This window comes from Canis aureus, chromosome 15 (genome assembly GCF_053574225.1).
Source record: "Canis aureus isolate CA01 chromosome 15, VMU_Caureus_v.1.0, whole genome shotgun sequence".
Classification (NCBI taxonomy): Eukaryota; Metazoa; Chordata; class Mammalia; order Carnivora; family Canidae; genus Canis; species Canis aureus.
In genome coordinates this window covers 48,648,033-48,673,303 of record NC_135625.1, presented here as the reverse complement: position 1 = coordinate 48,673,303, position 25,271 = coordinate 48,648,033, and the positions used below count along the sequence as shown (strand labels likewise).

The window sequence follows — 25,271 nt, the reverse complement described above, 5'->3', positions numbered from 1 at the left end:
TCTATTTTACTGTGTGAAACCACTACCTATCTTATTAACTGACCTTAACACTTTCTAAACACAGCTGCTGTATATAGAAGACCACAACAGAAGGCAGCACATCTACAGAAAACACCTGGGACCTCCTCGCCCAGTCACACATGGGACCAGGCTCTACTTTCTCTCACTGCCACTGTGACAAGGAGACCACCCTCAGCTCTCTGCAGCCAGCAAGCACTCGCAAGTGTCCATACCACGACGTGTCAGCAACAAGAAACCCAGAGCTCTGTAATTGCTGACACAGAGCCACAGAGAAAGAGGGGTCTGGGAAGGGAAGAACTCATGACCACGTTCCCAGCCTCACCTTAAAAGCCACTCAACATTTCTTTCCTCCAAAGGAATTAGGAGAATATTGGCTTTTGCTGATGTGTCAGGGCTGGTCATGTTTTATTAAAATCATAATTATGAGTTTAAGCAAAGAAAAACAAACCCATGTGAGCACATGATCATGAGCATGAAGGAAAGAGACTGATGATCATCAGCGGCTTCCAGGTTAGATCTGGAAAACAGCCGGGCAAGCCCTCAATCAGAGCACAGGCTGAGACACTACTAGGGAATCCTGACAGGAGCCCTCTCCTCAGTTGGTGTTTAGGGGACACAAACCCTCAATCTCCTCTGTAGCTCTCAGGGATGCACTGAACATCAGTGGGCACGTGATACAGAAGTCCATTAATGAAACAACCCAGATGGGTACATATGGTAACACGCACGAAGCCCTACTACCACCAACAACGAAACCATAGCTGCCCTCATGGTGGCAGGAGTGTCAGCAGTGACCGTGAGCAGGAGACATGTTCTACAGTGTGACATTACTGAGCTGTGACACGGAAACACACCAGAAAATACAATGCACATGCCACCATCAGAGATGGCCCCCAGCTACACAGCATCCGCTGGCACTCACACCTGCTCCTAGTCCTGAATCAGAGACCTCCCCCGACCTGGCCAGGCCAACCTCATCTCCTCTGCAGCCCAGAATGAGTCAGAGCTGCTAGGGCTGCTTTCAGGCTCCCAGCCTGCACAGGTGACAGAGACAAGGTGGGCACTTGTCCTACTTCCTCCTCTACTCTCTGCTCTGAAGCCAACCGAGCTTCTCTGTGTGTAAGTACCTACAAGGGACAATACCATCAACTGAGGGGGGAAAGACCCAAGGTGTGCTAAACACTTTATGAGAAGCGAGAAGATACAACTTCATTTGTTATGCTAACAAGTTGAAGAGTTTTTAACTGACAAATACAAATCTATACCCACTGCATGTTTCTACGATGTGACGGCCTAAGCGACTGGGCCAAAGACTCAACCTACCATCAGCAACTCTGCCGACACCTTCAGTGGGACTCTCCAAGCATCTAGAGAGAGAAACAAGTTATTTTTACAACACACTGTTGAATTGGAAAAGCCTGTTTGTGAAACCCTTTTCTGGGGTTAGCCTTCGACACATAGGTGGCCTCATGGGCACTTATCAAGGATGCATATAAAGACTGTGCTGATGCTTCCAGTACAAGGGCAGGTGAGGGAGTGCAGCAAGCAGCTCTGGAGCTGTGCTCAGGGAGTTCAGTACCCAGCATCCTCTAGACGAGGAGCAGTGACAGGGGCCTAAAGCAAAGCTGTTCCATGGCCCAGTCTGGGGGCCACCGGCCATGTCTGGGAGCCACAATCCCCTATGGCAACAGGAGCCCAGCATGAAGGACACAGCACGTCCCTCCCCCCGCCCCCCCCCCCCCCACAACAGCCGAACTAAATGCTTCGGGGAAGGAGGATGAGTCTTTGCAATGCTTTCATTTCAAAACCGAAGGCAGATGGGCACATATGTCCCAGGGAGGGAGATTATGGCTCAAAATGAAGAACTTTCTCATGATTAAAGCCATCCAAAAATCCAGCTGAATGAGCTTTTAAAAAGCAAGCATATGAAAGCAAAGCCTGAATGATCATTTCCTTGGGTGCGTTCAGTTAAGCATGTGCAGCAGAACCAAGTGCTGTAACGGACCCCAGGAGCAGGAGGCCACAGTCCAGGAGCAGCAGCAGGCACGCACATGCTTGCCCAAGGTCCAGCAAGGGCAAGGGGAGGAGTTGGGGTGCTCACTTACAAAGGAAGGAGAGAAAGCAGGGCACATTCCATGGGGTGGGGGTGTTTTGGAGAAGCCCAAGCTGGCTGAAGAGATAACAGTGCTCCCCCCAGCTGTAAGCATCTACTATAAAGGTGAACAAGCACAGCAAACCAGAAGGAACCCCTGCGCAGGGTGGAGTGGAGGGGGGGTTAGGAGACAGGCAATGATGTCAATTACAAACAATGGGAAAGCTAGTGCCGCGACCATGCCTCAGGTCAGAAAGAAGCGGAAGGAGCATGTGTAACCCTCTTCGTCTGACAGCCCGTGAAACTCCACTTACCCAGAAGATTTAAAACCAGATGCTGCGTCGGGGCAAATGGCTCCTGCAGATTGAACGCCGTGTAGCGGCCGTAGTGCACCTGCCTCAGCGCCTCGAAGTTCCCCAGGAGGATGTCGCCAAGCCACTGGGCATTCACACAGGGTATCCTCCACTCCTTGGCTTTTTCATACTTTAAACCAATTGGTCTTTTTTTTTTTTAAAGAAAAAAGATTTTTTTTTAAATGTTAGACTTGTCTATTGTTCAAAATAATGTTTATTTTCAACAACATAGAAATACCAGGGGTATCTTAGCACAGGTGATGATAACCTCCAGCTGGTCATTTCAGGACACGTCCCAGGGCTCCTGCTGGGTCACCAGGTTATCCACTACTTCAAAAGGTTTACCTTATTCCCACTACCTAATTAGTTCTCATCTCCCTAATTCATCTAATTTCTGTTAGAAATAGACATCTGTTTTATAGACACTTCTGCTATCACTGCCCTTGTTCTAACAAACATCGATTTGCAAACTCCCAGCAACGCCAGGCTGTGCTCAGAAACGCAAGAAGGCAGTTCGCCATGGGAATCCCAGAGCCGCACTTACTCTTTGCAGATGAGCACCGTGTTGCTGCGGCACAGGTAGCCTGTGTACTTGGCGCCCGCCAGGCAAGCCATTAGCTTCAGGTCGTCTCTGTCACTGTCGACAAATCCAGTCACAGAAATAATCTAAGCACAAAGAGAGCAAATAAGGCCAAAACGCAGCAGTGATCTAACCCGCAAACACCTCCTTCTCTGGGCCTGCTTTATGCGCATGTATTTTCAGCCTCCGCTGGACATTTCTGCACAGAGGCCGTAACGCCACTCCGACGAGCGTCAAAATCGGCACTTTGTGGTAAACAGGGTTCATGCGGAGCCATCAGAGGGAGAGCTGGGAATCAGGACACCAACTATGGGAACGCCTCTCTTGTGTTAACAGGACACCGTTCAGATCATTCTAACAAAACTGTTTTACTAAGCACGTAAACACTCAGCCAGTTCTTCATTCTCACTGATGCCAATTTTGAGAATGTCTGAGTGAGAACCTACAACTATGAATCAGGTCCTGCCTGCAGGGGCCACTCCCGGTGCAAGGCGCCTGCTTTACTTTTGGATTTTAAGTAGTGTTACAGATTTGAGAGACGTGGTTAAATTCTGCTCCACAGGAAACTGCCGGTTTGAAGGAACACAGGAAGTGAGGTACTGGCGCCACTCGGGCCCTCTGGAGCCGGGGCCAGGCGGAGTGCACCGGGACCGGTACCCTGGGGCCCACGTGGGAGACAAAGGCAGTGTGGGGCCACTTTGAGGGAGGAGGAGAACGAGCACGAAGCAGAGGGGTGTCCCTTACGTGCTGGGAGCATGGCTTTCCTCCGGGGGGGAATGCCACCGGGAAATGCAGGGCACGGTGAGGCGGCACCAGTTTCTTCTTCTTCAAGACCGTGTTCAGCCAGTGCGCAGTGACACATCTCTTCCTCTCCCTGATCGCCTACCAAACACAAAATCACAGGTTTGCTGTGCCGGGGTGTTTGCAGCTGCAGGATTAAATACCCAGTTGTCAGGCTGTATAACTACAGTGACACCTTTACAGAAGCCCCATGGGGATCACGTGACACAGAGCACCCGATTTACCTAAGTGACAACACAGGAGCAGGCTGACTTCCACACAACTATGAATGTGGCCACCTACACACCAATAGCCTGTGACAGGGACCAAAGCAACATTTTACAATGGCCTCCAAAATAACTTCAATTGTGGCATGAGAAGTCTATGATCACCAAATTAACATTTCCCTTCAGAACACAGAAGCCCCAATGATAACAAGTTCGAAAAAAATATAATTACCCACTTAAAAATTAACCACAGAGAGAAAAAAAAAACCGTCACGAGCATGGCCACATTTTTAGTTAGAAAGGGGATCCAGTATATGGTTACCGTGTTTAAGAGGAGTTTGTGGGAGGCCATTCACCACACACCTACTGACCGCGGTCTATCCACTAATAACCACATTGTCAGGAAAGGAGAAGAGATGGCACTTCAGGGGATGGACAAGGGGACCGTGCCCCAGGGGGCGTTACAGACGTTCAGTCCAGCCCTGCGTACATAGCCCCACAATAGTGGGAAATCCTGCAACCGCCCCCCATTCAGTCAGTGCAGCTTTGAAGCGAGCCAAAGGCCTGTGTCCTTTCCTTAACACTACCAGGGGTGTCCTGAACTTTCTCCATCCACAAACATATCCGTCCCACCAAAGACTGATGAAAATTACTAAGAAGGCACTTCCCTACTTTTAGAGGTAGAAAAAAGTTCCTCTCCAGACACCGGTCTCTAGAATCCTTAGACGGTCTGTGAAAAGGGACACTGCTGCAGTAGCAGCTGAGGCCACGCTACTCACCTGTGCATACATACTGCTGACCTGACTCTCACACAGAAGGTGTGTACACCGGCTTGAGAATGTAGGGTCCACAGCACCGCCATGCATCTGGATTATCTGGACACACACAAGACCCAAAGTCGTAATCAACTTCATGGACTCAGGAGAACAGAGAATTATTATTTCAGATTAGACTGCTATCAAACAAGTCCACTGTTTATTTTTTACAGTGTATTTCACCAAAGTGTAATATGTGTATATGTTGGTTGTATTTACCAGGTTTTCTACCCAGCACCATGAAATAAAAATGAACTCCAGCACTCATTTAATCTGAATTTCCAGAAGGAAAGAGATGAGAAACACAATGTTCTCTTTCTGAAACTGGGTTTTCTCCACCTGGCACTGCTGATGTCTTAGACCACCTGAGGCTGTGCTGTGAACTGGCCGCGCTGCTGACTGTACCCATTGGACACCAACAACACCCACTCCCCCAACGTGTGACAACTAGAACCATCCTCACACATGGCCAAACATGCCATGGCAGGCAGAGCAACCCTGGTTAAGGGCCCTTATTAAAAAGAAAGAAGAAAAAGCAGTATGAAGTTAGTGACTACTAAGAAGGGGCATTTCATGGTGATCATGAGCTGGGGGAGGGCCTGCCCCAGGTCTGACCATGGGCATTGCGTGCAGGCCAGCGCTGCTGAGAGTCCAAACAACTGTGCACCACAAGAGAGAGACCTGCACTATGATAAAATTTCTGCCCGCAAAACCATCCTGCTTCATTTATTTTTTATATTCAGTTATTATAGCAGTTCGTCTACAGTTTCATAAGGCGTGACGGAAACACCCACTTCCCACTCCACTGGTTCTCGCTCCCCAGCAGAAGCCACACCGTGCTCCTGCCATGTCTTCTGGAAATCACTAATGTAGCCTACCTGCTCCGCATCTCCTGACCTCCTACCGCCTGGAACACTCCTGCCCCCAGCCTTCCTCATCTGGCCACATCACCATTCTCGTTGGAGTGAGTCTCTGGGATTTAATTCCCCGAAGCTCAGACACTGGGTCGACCACTGTACGCGCCCCTCCCCAAGGCTAGTCCAGGGCCAAACTCCCTCCCTCCCGCCTCTTCTTCCCTTCCTGAGTATCTCTAGGTCACTCTCAAACTGCCCAAAGAAGGACATCGTGGTGGTTAAAACACTGCCCACAAATCCCCAGGTGCACCTCCCTTCAGAGCTGAGCCCAGGCCCCTCGCCTGGGAACCTGCTGGCCCAACAGACTATGATGGAGTGACTACGTGCGGCTTCTAAGACAGTCATGAGACACGCGGTGGCTCCCTCCTTGCTCTGCCTTAGGTCCCGCACCCTGGGAGAACCCAGGGCTACCCCAGGCCTAGGGAGGGGCCTGTGCAATGAAGCCTAGAGGCCCCCTCCACCCACTGACAGCACCTCAGCAGAGAGCCTGAACCCAGACACCCTGTGGCACCACCGGCCGTGTCTCCCACCTATGAGGGAACAGCAAGGTGACAGGCGTTGCTGCTCCAAGTCACTAAGGTGCAGCAGATGGTATGTCACCGATCAGTATGTCATCGATCAAGCACACTGAGAGGCCTGGCAGCACCCTCTCTACCTTGTGCTGCCCCTGGAGACCGCTCTTCCTGCTCCAGCTGAGGCTGGCTCCTCCCCACCCTCACTTTCATATCTGTCTGGCACCTCCCTCCACTCTCGGCCTAACACTTCCCTTCCTGTCTCTGCACAGAGGGAGAGCTGATGGTGGAAGTCCGAGGACACCGCCCTTTCCAGCGCCATGCGTCACACAGACTGGACATGCCATTTTCGGCCAGCGTCACTTTTCCTGAGAACTCTGAAGACACCACTTGATTACTTCCAGCTGCCCATGAGGCACCTGACTCATGACACCCTCCTGGCCCCAAGCTCTGAGGCCCCTGGCCCGAGACTGGCCCTCATGCTGCGTTCAGCCAAAGGATGATATTCTGTCTTACAGCTCTCCTTGTACCGGCCATCCTGCCTCCTCATACCCTGGACAGATGGCTATTTCTCCAACTGATACACAGTTTTCTCAATCTTGTACATTCATCAACGTCCCGTGTCTTACCGAATGCTTGGCACAGAGCAGGGTTTGAACAACAGGAACACTCAGAGGGAAGCACATTCAAAGTATACTGGAAACATACTTAAACTCATTTTTTCTTTTAAATTTGAGTCTGTTTTGATTTGTGACACTGAAGAGCAAAGTATTTTTTTCTCCTTTTCTTTAAAGGCCACCATACAAAATAAGCAATACAAGGACTACAGTTCACAACTAGAGACCTTCCCAGCTGGAGTCTCTAAGATTTTCCAGCACTTGCCTTTAGAGACAGAAATGATGAAGGCACATGGAAGCTGACGGTTCCTATTCCAGGGCACCAAAATCCTGGTCTTACTCTTACGTCCCCAGTTACATACAAATAGCTTGTACCCCTTTGAATCTGAACTGAAAAAATCTGAAGAATGATAAAGTCCAACATTTCCCCTTACAGCTAAACCAATAATGAAGCCCAAAAAAGTGGTTTGCCTAAGGTCACAGAGAATATGAATAAGAATGCCTGTAATACGGACGTCTGGGTGGCTCAGCGGTTGAAAGTCTGCCCTGGGTTCAGGGCATGATCCCGGGGTCCTGGGATCAAGTCCCACATCGGGCTCCCCACAGGGATCCTGCTTCTCCCTCTGCCTGTGTCTCTGCCTCTCTGTGTCTCTCATGAATAAATAAAATCTTATAAAACAGAATGCCCATAATACTTTCAAAACACAGATGTGCATGTGTCAGGGCAGCCAAGTGAATGAAGCTCAGGTTATATTCGGAGAGGAGAGTCTTCAGGACAAAGTTTACTTCTTTAAGCACGACTCACCCTTTTCCAGGTGGCCAGCAGCTGCTTATCAGACATCTGCTCTGGATAATCCGCAATCGCAAACACACATCCCAGTAAGAAGCCTTCTTCTGGAACTGGCACAAATTATACAAGAAAAGTAAAACCCCATGAATATGCGGACGTGCACAAAAACTAAAGTGTTCATTCTGCTGAGTTTAATCTGAATCTATGAAGTGAATCACTCTTGACCAGGACACATCCACCAGCAGCCTGAGTACTACACTGGAAAGACTGCTATGAATACATTAGCTGTACTGTCTATATTCACAACTAAAAATGAAACCAACAGAGTTAACGTCTGTGTCAGCCCTCGGGACAACTCTCCTCCTGGAGGACACTGACATGCACTTCGAGGGGGATGCCGTCCCCAGCTGCAGAGACCATACACCTCCTCCATAACCAAGTCCTTCATTGGGTGCAAGATTCTGATGTGAATCCTCACCCCATGCTCAAACCCGCTCTCTCAGCATTTAAAGAAGTACGAGACTTTCAGAAAAGGCAGATAAATTCCACACAACTCACTTTCTACTGCTGGGTCGTGTCCGAAGAGCTGGTGCTGTGGTTGCTGTGGGGCCTGCAGGGGTGGCTGGGGCTGGTGCTGCTGCGGAGGCTGCTGAAGGGGCTGCTGCAGAGGCTGGTGCTGGGGCTGTGGGGGCTGTGCCTGGTGTGGCAGGGCCTGGGGTGTCTGGCTCTGCACGTGCTGCTGCTGCTGCTGCTGTAGACGCTGGAGCTGTTGTTGCTGCAGTAGGCTGTGCTGCTGGAGCTGTGCCAGCTGCTGCTGCTGGAGCTGGTGCTGCTGGAGCTGGTGCAGCTGCTGCTGTAGGGCGTGCTGCTGCTGTGGCTGCAGGGGCTGCAGGGGCTGCTGGGGCCGGTGCAGGGGCTGCTGGGGGAAGGGCAGCGGCTGTGGGGGGAAGGGGTGTGGCTGCTGCTGAGGGTAAGGCTGCTGGGAGATCTGCGGCTGCGGCTGGAGCTGCAGGAGCTGCTGGGTGGGAAGGTGCAGCACTGGATGCGGTGGCGGTGGGGGCGGTGGTGGCTGTGGTGGCTGCTGTGGCAGGTGTGGCTCTGGAGCCACCTTCACCTGGCTGAACAGCACTGCGTTGGCATTCGCGTGGCCCTGCTGGCTGTGATTCACCTGCTGCTCTAGGTTTTTTGTAGGTGCAGAAAGGGACTGTAAGATCTAGAAAACAAAGATTAGGCAAAATCATCAGCAATCATTACTGAAATGTACTAACGTTCCCTTAATTGAGAGAATATGAGCATCTCCCACATTCCCTTAATGTTTAAAGAAATAGGAAGCACCAAACAGCAAGCTTCAAAAACAATACAGCATTTTATATTTACGAAAGCATCACCAACTTCAATAACGTGAATTCCTATTTTGAGACCACCAAAACTTGAAAAGAAGTAAAATAGAATAAGCTCATGACTTAGTACAAACATCACATGGCTGATGTGTTTTCTAGAGCACAGTGACAGGGCTGCCCCAGAAAAGGTGAGAAAAAACAAAAGCATCCTACTTACTCCCGGGGCCTTGAGTGGGAGTCCGGGCACCGCCGTGCGATGTGAAGTGCACAGGGCCTCACCAGGACCCTTTCCCCATCTGCAACATTCCACAGACTTCTCCTAACCCAAGGATGCTCTGGGGAATGGCAAGCAGGAGCCTAACCTCGGCTCCTTCCCAACAATGAAAGCTACCCAATGAGAGGCAACAAGAATTCTTGACTACTACCCAAGTGAAAGCACCCGACACGGACAGCACGTAACCCCACCAGAACACCCGGCCCCTCCTCATCTGTGGTCAGCAAGCCCTGGGCACTGGCATGCTCTGTCAACAGGGGACAGAAAAGACACCAACAGCAGGTTTGCTTAAATGGTAAACGTTCCTCCAACTGGAAAATCATCCGTGTAGCAGGCATATCAGCCTTCCTCAAAAAGGACGTGAGGCTCTTTAGGTGGCAAAAGTGTTTCAAGCTAGAGAGAAACCCAGCTAGCAGACTGTTTCCCTTCTAGCTCATTCTGCTTCACAAGGACGAGTACTCCAAGAGCTCTGTACAAGCTGAGGGGTGGGAGGGAGTCAGGAGATGCCAGAGCCCCAGATGGTAGGTTATTTTCTTATCCTGTACGGTGCTGAATAAAACAACAACGAGGAATTTCTACAAGGAATTTCTTCGCAATATGCTCAGAGCAAAAAGGAGAAACCATTTTCTCATGGTTGAGAGAACTGTAACAATCAAATAGATTTTACTAAAACTCAATAAATATAACTTAATCCTATTAAAGGCACACTTGGCCATTTACATAAAACTCTAGAAACTCAATTTTAATATAAGGCACAGCTATAAGAAGATCTCAAACATGATCTTAAAATATCTCTTCCATCCAAGTAGACTCCAAAATGGAAAGGTTTTATAATTTGCAAAGGTAACACAGACTCCAGATTTAGTGATGAAACAATGGGGCCTGAAACTGAAGTGGGTCAAACACCAGCGCTCAGTACAGCTGTCCGTGCAAACACCTCATAGGTAGGACCTCTTTATCTCTGTAAGTTCTCCTCATTCTTCAAAAACTCCTCAGTGGAGCTCTAAACAGAAAAGAAACTTTTTAAACAAATATGTAAATAATAGGGCAACAATTTCTTCTCTATGCTTACAAGCATTTAAAAAATACCCTGTAAAGAGGAGGTAGATTGACCTCAGCACACACCACACCCAGATGGCAGGACACCAATCAAAGCCTCACACCTCCACACAATCACACGTGGGGCAGGGTGGCGAGCACCTGCTTGTATTTCTGTGGATCAAGCATGAGCCTGTACACACAGTGCAGGTCAGTAACAGGGGCTGCTTCTGGAGTAGAAACAGGAGTTAGGGGTGGGAGGGACTCTATCACTTTACAGTAGGGACCATTTGAATGGTACATATTTTTACTCTCAGAAAAAACCACCCATGTCCTGTCTGCCACAATGAACAGGGTGGAACCAGTCGTTTGCCCCGGGGCTCTTGCCCCTGCATCCCCACACCCAGATCAAAGGGGGGGCTCTGGTAGGTCTGAGGGACCCTCATGTACGCTCCACAGCCTGGAGCCCAAGGCTAGTCCTCTCAGCTCCCATCTCAGAATGGCCAGGACGACTCTGCAGGGGGCCTGGAGGGCAGGGGCACCTTCTGTGTGGTGATCACAACCTGAGAAGCTGGGGAAAGCCAGGCTGTGAGCACAGGGCAACTGGGAGCAGATGGAGGTCAGGACAAAAGCACTGGCCTGAGTGAGATGGACAATGGCCTGGAAAGTCGGGCACCTGGCGGGCCACCCAGTGAAGTGACTCTCAGGACACCACCTGGACTCATCAGCCGGCTTTTCAACCCTCTGATCTGTGGCTGAACATGTTAGTCCCGAGGAATCAAAGAAAGAAAATTCTTAGCTGCTTAATCACGTAATTTGCCATTAAGTCTGAATTTTTCCTTCATATAATACTATGATAATCTTTAAATTACTTATATATTGAGTGGCCCAATACATAAAGAACTACAATACAAACATGGCTCCAAACCACTAAAAATCTGCAATTTAAACAGATTGATGGTTAGCTATGTTCTTCTCCCAACCCCTGATCTAATTTTAAACTAAATCTGTCTTCTATTTGTAACATTTCAAAAATTCATTTTCTTCACATCTGGCAGCAAAACGTCCCATGTTCTTACACTGTGGAAAAACTCTCCGAAAATCTCTTCACAGCTGCTCCCCCTAGTGCTGGGCCCGGCCGTCGTAGGGGGGTTGGGGGGTGGGGGCTTCCTGCCTCGCAGCACCCTGTGGGCAGCACCTGGGGTGGGGGCGTCAAGCCTCTCCTGCAGGGTGCGTCCCTCTCCCTGGTGTGATCATGTCTTTCCACCTCTCGCAACATTATTCCATATCCAAATGCGAATTTAGGAAGCGTGAGATTCAAGTTGACATCACAGAGTACGGTGGCAAAGGCCAGCAGGGATCCCAGAACTGTCCACAGAGCCCACGGATGAAGAGCAGGGAGCACGTCTGTCCATCCAGTCTGAACGCTCATTCCTGATCCCTCAACTCCAGGAGGCATGAGGGCTCCCAAGGCTCCCCATGGACTCAACACTCTGGCCCACTGAAGTCTCAAGCCTACCGGGAGGCAGGTCCCCGTGGGCACACTTCACCTGTCTGCCTACACAGGACAGGTGTGCCTGCATAGCCCAGCGTCTCCCCCTGTGACCTCCCCATCACTCCCTGGTTTCTGACAGGCTGCCCCCCAGCTACCTTCTCCCGATCGCCTCAAACCCCTGGCTTTCCAGTGCTTTCTGCCTATCACCTCCACCCCGACAGCCCCCTGGTACAGGGACACAGCTCACGGCTCTACCACCCCTCTGCCCCGTCAGGGGTGCTGCCGCCCATGGGCACCCACCGCGCTCTCTCCGCCTCCTGTCTCCTCCTCTCACCTCCGGGGACCCCACGTGAGCACGGGCACCACCTGGCCCTGCCACACTCTGACCACCTCATTTCAGGGACCTTCTCTTCACCCCGAGCCCCTCACTCCGTCACCTGCCAGTGTCCTCCACATCAACTCAATGACCTCCCGGGCCCAGCAAGTCAAGAGCAAATGATGGCACAGGGGTCGTAAGTACATGAGGAGCGAGCCCGTTGAAGGCACCTCACTACAAAAGAATTTGCTGCTCGGCCACCAAGCACTTCATCATTCAGACTGCAAAATAACTGGCTGGCTCCTCCACTTCTTGAGAAATGCCAGAAGTCCCATTTTTATAGAGAATCTCATGATTTTGGTAAATAAATTCAAAAAATTGTTTGGACCAAACTAAAGGTGTCAGGAAGAGGGTGGCGTCAGTTGTGGTGTGCAACCCTGCTCTCCCTCAACCTTTATCTCCAAAGCCAGCACGCCTCCAAAACTGCTAATCCAACTACGTCAGGCTCTGGCCACCTCTGCCTTCCTTCTGTCTGTTCATCATCTTTCCCACCCCTCCACCACCTGCCGACCTGGTCAGTTCCACCTTCCTCTTCACAACTTTCCAGGTTATGGTCGCAAACCTAAACCAGGTCCTACCCAGATCCAACAATTCGGTCTTCCCAGGATCTGTGTATCAACTATTCCAGAATCTTCCATTCTCTCCATATCCAATTTCCTCTCTCTTCTCTGACACCATACACACATTACCTCATCCCATCTTATTTTTCATCCTTCGGATATCTGAGGAATGGGCTTTCTTTTCTTGGACCTTATTCTGAACGACACAACCTTCCAGTGTCTCAAGAACCACGTACTAGCAGTTACTCACTGCTAAGTCGAGGGAGGGAGGAGAGGAAGAAAACAGTATTTTTAACACGCCATCTGTAATCAAGAAAGACTTTCTAAAACCACTACCACAGTCATACTCAACAATGACAATGTCACCTGCAGTAAGAAAGACATACTTGGTCACCCTTCCTAGAGCCCCAGAGATACACTCAGAAGGTGACCACTTTCCCTAAGGGAGAATGGTATGGGCCCCCGGGGACAGATCCCTACAAATGCCTCCAGCTCTCCCCGCTACCTCAAGTCTCATTATTCTTTCTTTCCCTACAACACAGGAAATCCATGCCTACTTCTAGGTCCTCACTGCCACTGCCCCTTTTGTCTGGAACTCTCTCCCAGTCCTCCCCATGGGCCTTGTCATTCACACGCCCTCCTTCGTGAGGCCCTCCCTGATCACCTCTCCTAAATAGCCTCCTTCCTCCAACGGCTATTATATGACCCCTTAAGGACTGTCTTCAAAACACCCAGACCAGAAGCCCTTTTGTTCATATCTGTCTTGTCTTCCCCACCTGAAACGAGGGTGGAAGACTTGTCTTTCTTCTTTGCCACCTTGTCCCACAACCCACACAAATGTACACCAGGCCGATGTACCTTGACTACTTCCTTGTAGTCTTAAATTGAAAGACATCTACCAAAACTTTTACAGTCCATTCTGCATCAACAAGCTCCAGTCATAAAACTATCAGTTCAGATTCAGGCTTCTGTAATGAATAATTCATGTTTCATTATTCATCTACCATCAAGTTCATAATAAAGCAAGAAAGGAACACCTGGTCAACTTCACACCTCTCTGTGGCCACTGCTCATTTTAGGCTAAGTAAGAGTGGAAACCCTTCCTCCAGGGCGAGCACCCCTATCACTGGTACCCTGCTGGAATTTCAGAGACCATGAACTATACGCACGCACGCACACACACACACACACAACTGTAAAACAAGTTCCCACACAAACACTGCTTGTAAGTTAAGTGTTCTGAAGAAGCAGAAAATACCAAACCATGTTGAAACAGACTGTAAAATCCAACTCCAACATCTGTTACTTAAATTTCTGTTCTTAAAGAGTGACTTACATGTGCTACATTTGACGGTCGGCTAATCTGCTGAATATCAGCATTATTAGTAATGTTTCTCAACGTCCGCACAGCAGGACTCCAAGCAGCGATCATTTCTGATCTTTCGGAACTTTGGAGGTTTTGTCCCGAAGCCATGAGGTTACCCCGGACCTCGGGAGGTAAGATGTTGCCTGGGACTGGCGGCACGTTGGCACATAAGTTAATTAACCCAGGCTCCTTTCCCGGGGGCAGTCTGCGTTTTGCTGAGGCCAACTGTGGGACTTCGGCAGGGGTCCAGTTTAAGTTCCTCTCTTGTTTCTCAGGTGATGAATCTGAAGAATCATCAAACATCAACTCCCCTTTAGATTTTTCAGTGTTTGATTTGGGTGAAAACTGCTGGTCCCCTGAAGGAGAGCCTTCTTGAGAACTGGCAGGGCTGGATTTTCCATCTGTACTACCCTCATTTTGGGAATCCTGTTCCTCATTCTCTACCTCCTCCTCCTCCTCTTCTTCTTCCTCCTCTTCCTCTTCATAAATAATCAGTCGAGGATGATAAAATGCTTCATCCTTTTTGGTTTTCTCAGATATGCAATCCAGGACCCAGTCAGGGGTAACAATTTTGATACTTGCTCTCTTTAACGCGCATTCGTATTTCTCCTACAAGTAAAGCATAAACACACACAAAGTTGTAAGTTTTATCAAAGTCCCTGAAAGTGTGTATTTAAAAACAGAACTTTAGGACAGGCATGCAGCTGAAATGTTTAGCACCTGTGACTGTCATTTCATACGCAGAAAAGCTTAAACTCCTTTCAGATGCAGGACTAGAGCCAAAACGAATCATGGATCTATGATCTCAGGAAGGCCTCATGCCTGCAATAGTAGTTGTAAAAGATTTTGTTTAAAATTAACTTTTACGAAGGTATTTTAGCAAAAAGTAGAACTACCAATCCCATGGGAACTGTCACCTAATCTAGTTTTTATTTATTGACAACCTGTACAAAGCTGGAACTGCGGCGCAGAGTTCCTCCAGGATATCAGACACAGTCAGGAAGGCTTTCCTAAGGAGGCGTCTAGACTACTGAGCTCACTTCACAGGGACATCTCAGACCTAATGAGGTTTACGATTTAGCTTCGGAGAGAGAGAAAACACTAAGGAAACTGCGATGCAAAGCCACCATTGAGTGATGTGTAATAAGCCTAGGGAAGGGCCCTAGCCCTGTGAGCTGTACCACGCACTCCAAGATGAGGCCTGGCGGGGGCGTCAGTGAGCAAAATGTAGTGAAGCACACACAGTGAGCACACAGAAAAGGTGTGCTCACGGGCAGGGGTGGTCCTGCAGGTAAGGGTGTAGACAGAACGATAATAATGGAAATAATAATGGAAATATGGGGGATCCCTGGGTGGCGCAGCGGTTTGGCGCCTGCCTTTGGCCCAGGGCGCGATCCTGGAGACCCGGGATCGAATCCCACGTCGGGCTCCCTGCATGGAGCCTGCTTCTCCCTCTGCCTGTGTCTCTGCCTCTCTCTCTCTCTCTGTGTGACTATCATAAATAAATAAAAAAAAAAAAATTAAAAAAAAAAAATAATGGAAATATGAAGCAAAGGTAATACGCAAATATTAGCTCTAAACAGTAGCTCTAAAATAAACGTAACTGTGGTTCACTTAACTAAAAATCTCACACCCCTGCTTCTAGAGCCTAGGCTGCCTGCAGTTCTCTAGCAAACACATAGTCCGGACCCTGTGCTATAATCCGTTTCCTGTGGAGGGGGCCCAAGGTGCCACTGCTGTTTATGGTTGGCTGCACAGGGGTGAAGGGGTGAAGGAGTGACAGTCTGCAGGACTGCACCAGAGGGGCCGACACCGGAGGAGCTGAACAGAGGATCACTCTCAGTGTGGCATGGGCAATGGCAGCGCTGTGGAGTCAGGACCCGCCTCCTGAAAGGAGTGAGATCCACCCATGTCTAAGGGATTTCACTTTGTTACTTTTGAGAATATTCTACTTTAAACCTTTTTAAAACGTTAGTAAAACTTGGTCATGGGAAAGTACACGTGAATAACAAGTAAAGCAAAAAGAAAAATGGACATAAAATCATGACGACGTGATGAGAGGTCACCACAATCAACATTTTTAGTGTCCAGTTTTAATTATTTTTGTTATGAGCAGACACGTACATGTACATACATGTATATTAAGAGAAGCACCATGTTGTCACAGAGTAAAAATACTTTATAATGCATTTTTACTGACTGTATTACAACAACCTCCCACATCAATACGTATACTTGTACACAGGCACTTTTAACTTTTTAATGTACGTTTTCAAACAAAGCCAAAAGTGGGGACAGGTATGAGATACATCCCCAGCTCCAATAACTGGCGACTTCTGCAATCCTGCCTCCCCTGGCTCCTCTGCAATGTTGTTCATGCATCTCTAATGATAAACCTCCACCACTAGGGCATCCACGCTGGCTGTCAAGCCATCCCACACCCAGGGCTTACCCACTTGAACCCAAGTGCGCCACTCTGCTGCATAGCTGTACAATCAGGCAATCCTCTGGTGTCACGGATTACTGCTTAGTTATGTGTGGTGCCATTTATTCTAGTTGTTTCTAATGTTTATTTAGTGTTTTGCTACTCTGAGGAACTGAAGTTAAATGTCAACACATATATCCTAAATTGTTGTAGAAGAATTCCTAGGTTCCAGTATGAAAGTATGGAAAGCACTTTAAGGCTTCATTATCTATAACTACGTCCCCCTTCCAAGGCTATGCCACCAACTCTGTAGGACTGTGTTGATTCACCCACACCCCACTGCTTACCTACTTGAAACTACATTGTGTATAAACCATGATTTAAGTAACGCATTTTCTTATTAAGATACAAGTGTTTTTAAACTTAAATGTAAAAGCATGTGGGAACTCTTAAATGCTTAACTCAATAAAACTACTTATCAACCAGTAACATCTTTCATTAAGATATAAGCGTCTATAAACTTACGTGCAGAAACACATGAAGATGGCCGCACGCTTAACGCACTGACACTAAGCCACGCACCGGGTGAGGTGTGCAAGAGCTGAATTTCTGTGCACCCGAAACTAGCACAGCACTGTATGTTAACTAACGGGAATTAAAATAAAAATTTTTTATTTAAAAAATTTTTTTATTTTAAAAAATTTTTATTCCTTATTCTAAAAATCATTCTGAAATATTTAAGTATTAAATGTTAAATCAATCCTCCCACAGTAAACATAGGTAAGTTTTTATAGCAGACTAGACACTTTTAATTTGACTACCTGTTTCAAAAGAGCCACAGAGCTGTCTTAGGAAAACATCAAGTCCAGATATATACCAAAATATTTATAAACTACATAAATAATGCAAAAATTCAAAATGATCCAATAACCTACATACAAAATAAGGTTTGGATATTATTTTCCAAGGTAAAAAGATGGTTGTTGAGATAAAATAGGAAATATTTTAATTCTGTTAATAGCAAAAATAAAACCACTGCCATGAATAGCAGTTGCAGAGCATTTTAGACATCAAAGGGAAAATGCCACACTTAGTGCTGGGAGCCACCGCGGCAGCCCTGGGCTGTTGTCTGCACAGGGTGCTGGCACCGCACACACCACGAATGACCTACAGCAAAGCAAAGCTGAATTGAATGCCTTTGCTGAGGCTAATTTACCAGCTAAGTCATTCTAATTCTTGGATCCTCAAAATTACAAAGTATTAAATGTTGCGGACTCAGGCACCAGCAGCGAGGCCTGGCAGGGCAGCTGGTGTGGTTCTGTCACATGGGCACACTTCATACACCGAAGCCTGCAGCGGCCACAAGCCAGCCCTTCCCAGTAACGACGAGCATCCTCTGTCCTGTTGATTTTGTTACTAAATCCCTCCATTCTTCTCCACTTAACTGAACATTTTTAAAAATTCAAGAGTATGAAAGGCAGTTTGCCATTCAAACATTTTCTTTGTTCATTAAAAAAAAAAAAAAAAAAGGAAAAAAGTATTTGAAGAGATGCAATTGGCTTTTGTGTGCAATCAGCAGATCTGTCTGACAAACCCACCCCACTCATATACTGCTTCTTAAATTTATCATTTGGCTCCTCAGAAGTATTTGCTCACAGCTATAAAAGCTATAAGGACTTTGTTTCCCTTCAACTACCACTTAAATAAAATTTTAGCCATAAATTTACAAGATACTAATATAAAATAGTATAACCAAAGCATATACTTCTCTTAAAATGTACAAAATATAATTTTTTACTCAAATTTTAAGACTCAAATCTGAAATTTTCCCAGTAGACGTTTCTTCTTAGGATTTGTGGCGTACTACGTTAACAACCACACACACCAGCTCAAAATCTGGTGTCAAGAAACCAGCCTAACCACACTTAGGGATGAGCTCTGCTCAGTCTCAAAGTCCGTGGGAAAGGGGTCTCCTGGGCAGGACAGGTTTGTACCAGTCCCAAGCTGCATACACGAGGCGGTGCCATGGCTGGGTACCACACACACCTCTCTCCCCACGCAGCAGTGCATCCACATGGGAAACAGGATGACAGCGCTGACTTAGACTGAAGGCAGTAAGGGATCACGGAGGGGAGGCGTGGAAAATTAGCTCACCATAAATATCCTGCCCCTGACTCTCAAAGTTGTAAGTAACTGTTCTTGGGAGGAAGAGTTTGATTTCCAGAAAGCAGTGGTTCTCACATTCTCATGCGCCCCAGAATCACCAGGAGGGCCTGACACCGATAACTGGACTCCCCACACCCTCGCCAGGTCCTGATTTACGAGGTCTGGGGCAGGCATACAATCTGCATTTCTAACAAATGCACAAGACAGGCTGATGCCGCTGACCTGGGGACCCCACCAATGCTCAGAGATAGGAACCCTGTAATTACCAAGATAAATGAGCTTTCTTATATCCTAAATATTGAAAACTTCACCAAATACACACTGACAAAGTTATCCTCAGTACAAGGCCTTTTTTAAGACTGTGAAGGGGACTAAAAATACGTATTTTCCCAAATAAAAATGAAGTTTTACTAGATTTGAAAGGAAACTCAAGGGATTCAAAAAACATTCCCATTTTCTCCATGAAATAAACCCCAATTTCTTTGTAGGTAGTGGTCACATCTGGCTTAGCATCGAAATGATAATCATCTGACATCCTCTGTGGAATGAAGCCGGGTGTAAAAAATACAAACTAACAGAACCAGCTTTTGTACATGGAATCTAATAATTAATTCAGAGGAAACTCAAAACAATATTTGATTACTGGAAATACTTAAATGACGTACGAGAAGGAAAACGTACATGAAACGCTTACCCCTTTTGGTTCTGGAACAACCAGATGTGTGCATTTCTTGTTGAGGTGCAGCTGGCAGTCGCCCCCGTAGAAAGTGAGCAAAGCCCACAGGGCGCTCCTGTCTGTGGACGACACCTGAGCGAGAATGACACACCAAGCTTCTGTCACACATTTCAGTCTACACAAGTCTATTTAATATTAAAATACACTGTAACGTCTTAACAAACTCTGCTGTATCTACTTTTCTCTCTTATTAAATGAAACAAACCTAAGGGTATTAGTGGGAAAAATAGCAGATGAGCTTTTAGCTATTTGCTTATCATGACAAAAACTTTCATTCCTATCAATGATAGTTCTATAGACATCTTTTTTGCCTTGTCACCAAATGAATAGAAAACACATATCCACACTCCAAAAAATGAATGGAGGATTATTTCAACAAAAGCAATAGGGAAAAAAAAAAACAGAAGGAACTGGTGCACCATTCCATCCTTACAACTGTCATGTATTAAAATGTTTAAATACAACAGCAGTATCAAAATCATTATGGAATTCCTTACTCATTAACAGATAAATACTAATTATGAAATGGATAAAATAAAAAGACAAAAATAGTTATTTGTAAGCTCAGGGTAAAACATAAATATTACTTAACACATAAAAGGAAATAAGGCAAGCATAAAAGGAATAATTCTTATGCTTGCATAAGTGATGAAGTTGACTCCAGAGAGAATGGCTCATGTTGGAAAAGAGGCTTTCACTATAACAAAAATAGCTACCATTTATTGCCTGCCTACTATGTGCCAGGAACTGTGCCAAGTGCTTTGTATATACTCCTAATCCTTATAACCGCCACTCGAAGTAGGAATCATTAGACCCATTATATAGATCAGGAAACAAACTTACAAAAATTACAGCTGATCATCAGAAAAGCTGGCTTTTAAAACCCAGGTCTGTCTAAACCCAGGCCTACTTGTGTTTTCCCACTGTTCTATCCTTCTCTAAGGGTAGTTACTACCAAAAATAATTTTTTTTAAAGATTTTATTTATTCATAGAGACAGAGAGAGGCAGAGACACAGGCAGAGGGAGAAGCAGGCTCCCTGTAGGGAGCCCCACGTGGGACTCGATCCCTGGTCTCCAGGATCACACCCCAGGCTGCAGGCGGCGCTAAACCGCTGCGCCACAGGGGCTGCCCCCAAAAATAATTTCTAAAAAATAAAATTTTAGAGTCTAAGAGACAAAAGAAATAAGAAAAGGTGTGTTAATTAATTCTAAGATTATCATTTAACAAAGTCTGCTTTTTTCCTGGTAATTTATATAGATTGAGGGTTATAGTAACTGTTAAGAATTCTGAACTTTGTCTCAAATTAATTCTATAAAATATTATAAACAGTATTTTTTAGAACCTGCCATTATTCAGCTTGCCAGAACTCTTAACATTTTACATCTACTTTCATCCAGTGTACAAATGTTCCTAGAAATTATTTTGCATTCCACACTACTGTGACTGCTAACAAGAACACATTAATTTTATAACATCACCTTGAAAAATCACTATTTTATATCTCTTTAATTTAGTTAGTCACTGTCACATTTCAGAAGATTGGATCAGAAAATTGTTGTTTTTACTAGAGGCTTTTCACAAAAACATTTATCTCCTGCAGCATTTGGAGAGGTGAGGTTTAATTACAGGATAATACAGACTACTCCAATGAATCGTTAGATCATCTCTACTAAAAACAAAATTAAAGAAACATAAGCTCGACATGCCTTCTCTGGAGAGCTGCAGCCGCAGGTCAGTTACATGCAGCCCCAGCTGTACTGACCGCAGTGAGCCTAGTCCATGGCCCTCCCCAGCCTGCATCACAGGCCTGGGTCTCAACAGGCCTGGAGAAGTATATTGCTGTGGAAAGAACATTGGTTGGGAGAAAGGGAGACCTGGAACTGATACACGGTCTCCAAAACTAGTTCCTGTCAACTTGGGAGAACTTCCATGAATCAGATTCTTCATCGATGCACATCTGGGTTAAATTACTTCAAACATCCACGCCAGCTCATTTAATGAATCTGTATCAGAATAATAGTTAAGAATGCTCTTTCCACACCAAAATGTTAATAATAGTTATCTAGTGGTGATGGAATTATGGGGACATTTGTGTTTTCATTTTTATACTTTTCTGTATTTTCCAAATTTTCAAGAGTGTTAATTTTATAACTGGGGGAAAGTGCCTTCCTTTAAAAAAAAAAAAAAAGAAAAAGAAAAAAGAGCAATCTTCTCATCATGGCTAACAAAGCCTGGATGTGATCTCGATACCTTAAGACCAAAACCCAACTCCTTCAGTGGTGAGTCAGGCCATCCTGCCCGCGTGGCTGCCGACCACCTAGAGCTGTTCCCACACACGTGTCTCAAACCTCAGCCATGTTGGTGGGACACTCCTCAAACACACTATGCTCTGGCTCTGTGCCTTAACCACCCTCAATTCCCACCCCGCTACCACTGCCCCTGGACTCCCACAGCAAGCTACACAAGCATCTACAGGCTGGGCACGCTCCAAAAACTGCATGCTTCCTCTGCCCACTATGCTACGCTCTTAAGAATGTGGAACAGAGGATGGTCACCTCATCCACGGCCCCCAACTGAATAAATGCTCCCTTCATACCAATCAGGAACACCCTTCCTTCTTGGGAGGTCTCACACAAGTAGGACCCTCCTTGGTTCTAGGCCCCCTGAATTTGTCCTTGTCCCATAGTGATTAGAAACTATAATCATCCTGATTAAAGATGGGGGTCTCACTAAGAATCACAACTTAAACATCTTTGATAGTTCTCACAGTACCTAGTACAGTGCAAGGCACATGGGTAGGCAGTCAAGAAATATCTGTTGATTGAGATACAGAATGGAAAGGGCTTTTATTTTTAGTCCTCAAGATTTAAATTACGACCTTGGCCAGGCTCTCCATCAGACTCTCAACCTATCCCCCAAAACCTACCCAGCACATTACAACAGGGCCCCAGCCTGCATCAATACCGGGTCAGGAGAAGGCAGATGGTGTCTGTGCTTCTCAGCTTCTGCTGGCACAAGCTCCCTTCCCTACCTCTCCCTGGGAGAGCTCTGGAAGACTCCAACAAAGAGCTCCAGCTTGTATCAACACCCTGACGGGGAAAAGACAGAAGGTCACGGAGAGCCACCAAGCAAACAGTCCTTTTGTAAAGGTTGGGGGGTCCTGCCTGGGGTGCGCATGTGTGGGTGCAAGTGCTCCAGTGTTCAGAAGAAGGTGCAGACACCCAGAGTCTCTGCATGGTGCAGACAGACCATCTTGATGGCTCCGTCCTGGTACCATCTCCACACTTCGTACCCACTTTTACCTTTGTGTGTACTACAGCACACAGTGTGTTCACATGTCTGTCTTCTCTTCTACAATGTACATTTACTGAGGGGAAGACCTCCTACACCTTAACTTATGTGCACCCCTCGGCACTGGGCCTGTCACGAAAGAAGTATTCATCAGGTGTCTGTTGCACCAAATCCCCTTAGCTGCATGATGTGCACCTTGTGTGTTAATTCATCTTAAAAACTAAATTAACATGTCTTAGCAACCACACAATATCAGTGTCCCCAGTGCACTTTTCTTAACCAGGCTCTCAGCATGTGAAACACTATCGAGCAAAATTTTGTCCATCTTTATCTGATCAATCATCATGAACTCAAAAGCACAGCTTTTTATTATGTGATCCCATAACACGCTGAGGATTCCGATTCATCATCCTGAGTGATGTACAGTGTACTAAGTGATCCATAAAGATCATATGGATTCTGGGTTCCAATTTTTATTATCTAATGAATTTGTTAAAAGGACATAAAAACACTATCAAAAGGTCCTTCTAAATTCACCTTCTGTCCAGCACAGACCCAGCCACTGCCCACAATGAGTTTCACACCTAGATCATCTCTACAGGCTGGGCCGCTTCCCAGACCACACCGCCCAGGGAAGCCTGCTCTCTACTACCTGCTTCTTGCTGCCTTCCCTAGGCTCTCCATTCTCCTCCTCCCTGCCCCTCCACGGACTACACCTGTTGTCTTCTCAACCCGGAACCTGAGCTCCACATGGACCACCAGGCTGACATGACAGCCACCAGGGCAATCAGCCATGCTGTGTCCCTGTCCATCATCCCTGCCCTCCTCCTCTCCCGGGTCACAGGCAGGACCGAGGGGACCCACGAAGCTATGCACAACTACCTACTACAAATTCGTGCTCCACATCTTTACCTGAGGGGCTGCTCTTTCCCAGAACTAAAAACTAATTACATCTTATTTCATCCTTGCTTTCTAAAAATATCACCCTACTCCTCCCTCCGGTATCAACCTCTATTTAGGCTTAAGTCTCTTTTCTTCCCAAATCTTCATAGCATGCTACCCCAGGTTCTCTTCTTGAGTATGTGCCTTTCCACCTTCCTCTACGTGCAGCTAATTCTCTGCCCTCATGCCACATCTCCACGGCCCCCTATCTGGACAGCTGATCCACACCCCACACTTAACATGTTTTCAACCGACTTCACCATCTTCCCTGAGAAACCTGGCTCCCACTTCCCATCCCCAGCAGTGATGCTAGCTGGCACTTCCCCTGGGCTCCTGGTCTAACGGAGGACATCACCTCAGTTTTATTTATCACATAATAAAACAAAAACTGGAGGCAACTCCTGTAGGACTTGGCACAGAGGGGCACTGAGGGCACTGCCTTCTCCTTCGTCCCAAGTCACCAAGCCCTGCTGATTCTTGTCTGGGAACATCAGCAACACAGCAACATCCTAAGTCCAAACCTCTGCTTCAATTCCAGTACCACACCTCTCCCTCCCACCGAAACTCCCATCCCCTCCCTGCACTGGTGTCCTGCTACTGCTCCCAGACCAGGTGCCCCTAAAGGACTGCAGGGATTTTAACTTTGTTTTTCTGTTTTCCAAATGTCCTAATGCAAATATGTGTAATCCAAAATTAAATATTAAGAAAAAGGAAAGCATCCTTCTGGCTACTTTAGGGAGCTCAAACTCCAACATCTGTCTCAGTTCCCGAGCTCACCATCCATGCTCCTTTCCTCTGCACAGTGAGAAAACGCCTTTGTTCCCCGCGTCCTCCTCCTCTCTTTCCATGCAGCTCTGCCATGAATGCACCCCTCCTTCCCCACTTTTTCAGGCCCCTCACATCTGACATCTCACACACACACACACACACACACACACACACACAGGCTTTCCTGACTTTGCTGTCCACGCTCATGCCTGCTCTCGTGAACTCACACTGAGATCAGGCCCACGGGACTTAGCACATCACACAGTAGGTGTTGTGTGTACTATAACCTTTACATTGTGTATCTAAAATCATGTTCCATTTATCATACCCTTTGTTAAACGTAATTATTGTTTTTTTCTAAGACTAAAAGTCTTCTCTAATACTAAACTCATAGTTAGTATTTAATAATAGCTAATCATCAAATTTAAAACCCTGAAATCATCATATACTCACATATTTCTGATTTTTTTTACTTATTTCCCCAAGTCAGGTCTGCTACATATCATGTCATTGTGACCTTGCTCCCTGAAAACACCTCGGGACTCCCTGCCCTAGCCTCTCCCTCTCTCTTCTCACTCAACTTGAACCCTCTGGATAGGGAGCTCTGAATTTCTGAACCCGTCAATCCAAAAAACAAAAATGTAATTACACGCAAAATGCACATTTTAACCAAAGTATATTGCGTTTATGCATTAAGGAATAATAATAATAAAATGTCTTCATTTTTAAAACTTTCCTGACATTTATTGTACATTTGGAACATACAGAGAAGTATAAGGGAACAATGAGAC

At 46.6% G+C, this 25,271-nt stretch overlaps 1 protein-coding gene across 6 annotated transcripts in view; it reads right to left on the bottom strand.

Moving 5' to 3' along the window:
• The window catches only part of PAXIP1 (PAX interacting protein 1), a 50,244-nt gene that overhangs the window by 12,400 nt on the left and 12,573 nt on the right, over positions 1-25,271 (bottom strand). For 4 of the 6 annotated variants that reach the window (XM_077849550.1, XM_077849551.1, XM_077849553.1 and 1 more), the window contains exons 5-14: positions 22,406-22,568; positions 19,436-19,549; positions 14,121-14,759; positions 8,260-8,914; positions 7,717-7,811; positions 4,833-4,928; positions 3,791-3,928; positions 3,011-3,132; positions 2,428-2,612; positions 1,345-1,388 (exon numbers count right to left, since the gene is read on the bottom strand). In XM_077849550.1, coding sequence (XP_077705676.1) covers positions 1,345-1,388; positions 2,428-2,612; positions 3,011-3,132; positions 3,791-3,928; positions 4,833-4,928; positions 7,717-7,811; positions 8,260-8,914; positions 14,121-14,759; positions 19,436-19,549; positions 22,406-22,414 — 2,097 coding nt within the window. In that variant the 5' untranslated portion in view covers positions 22,415-22,568. The remainder of the gene's footprint in view (positions 1-1,344; positions 1,389-2,427; positions 2,613-3,010; positions 3,133-3,790; positions 3,929-4,832; positions 4,929-7,716; positions 7,812-8,259; positions 8,915-14,120; positions 14,760-19,435; positions 19,550-22,405; positions 22,569-25,271) is intronic. The other 2 variants (XM_077849554.1, XM_077849549.1) reach the window with 1 other exon arrangement.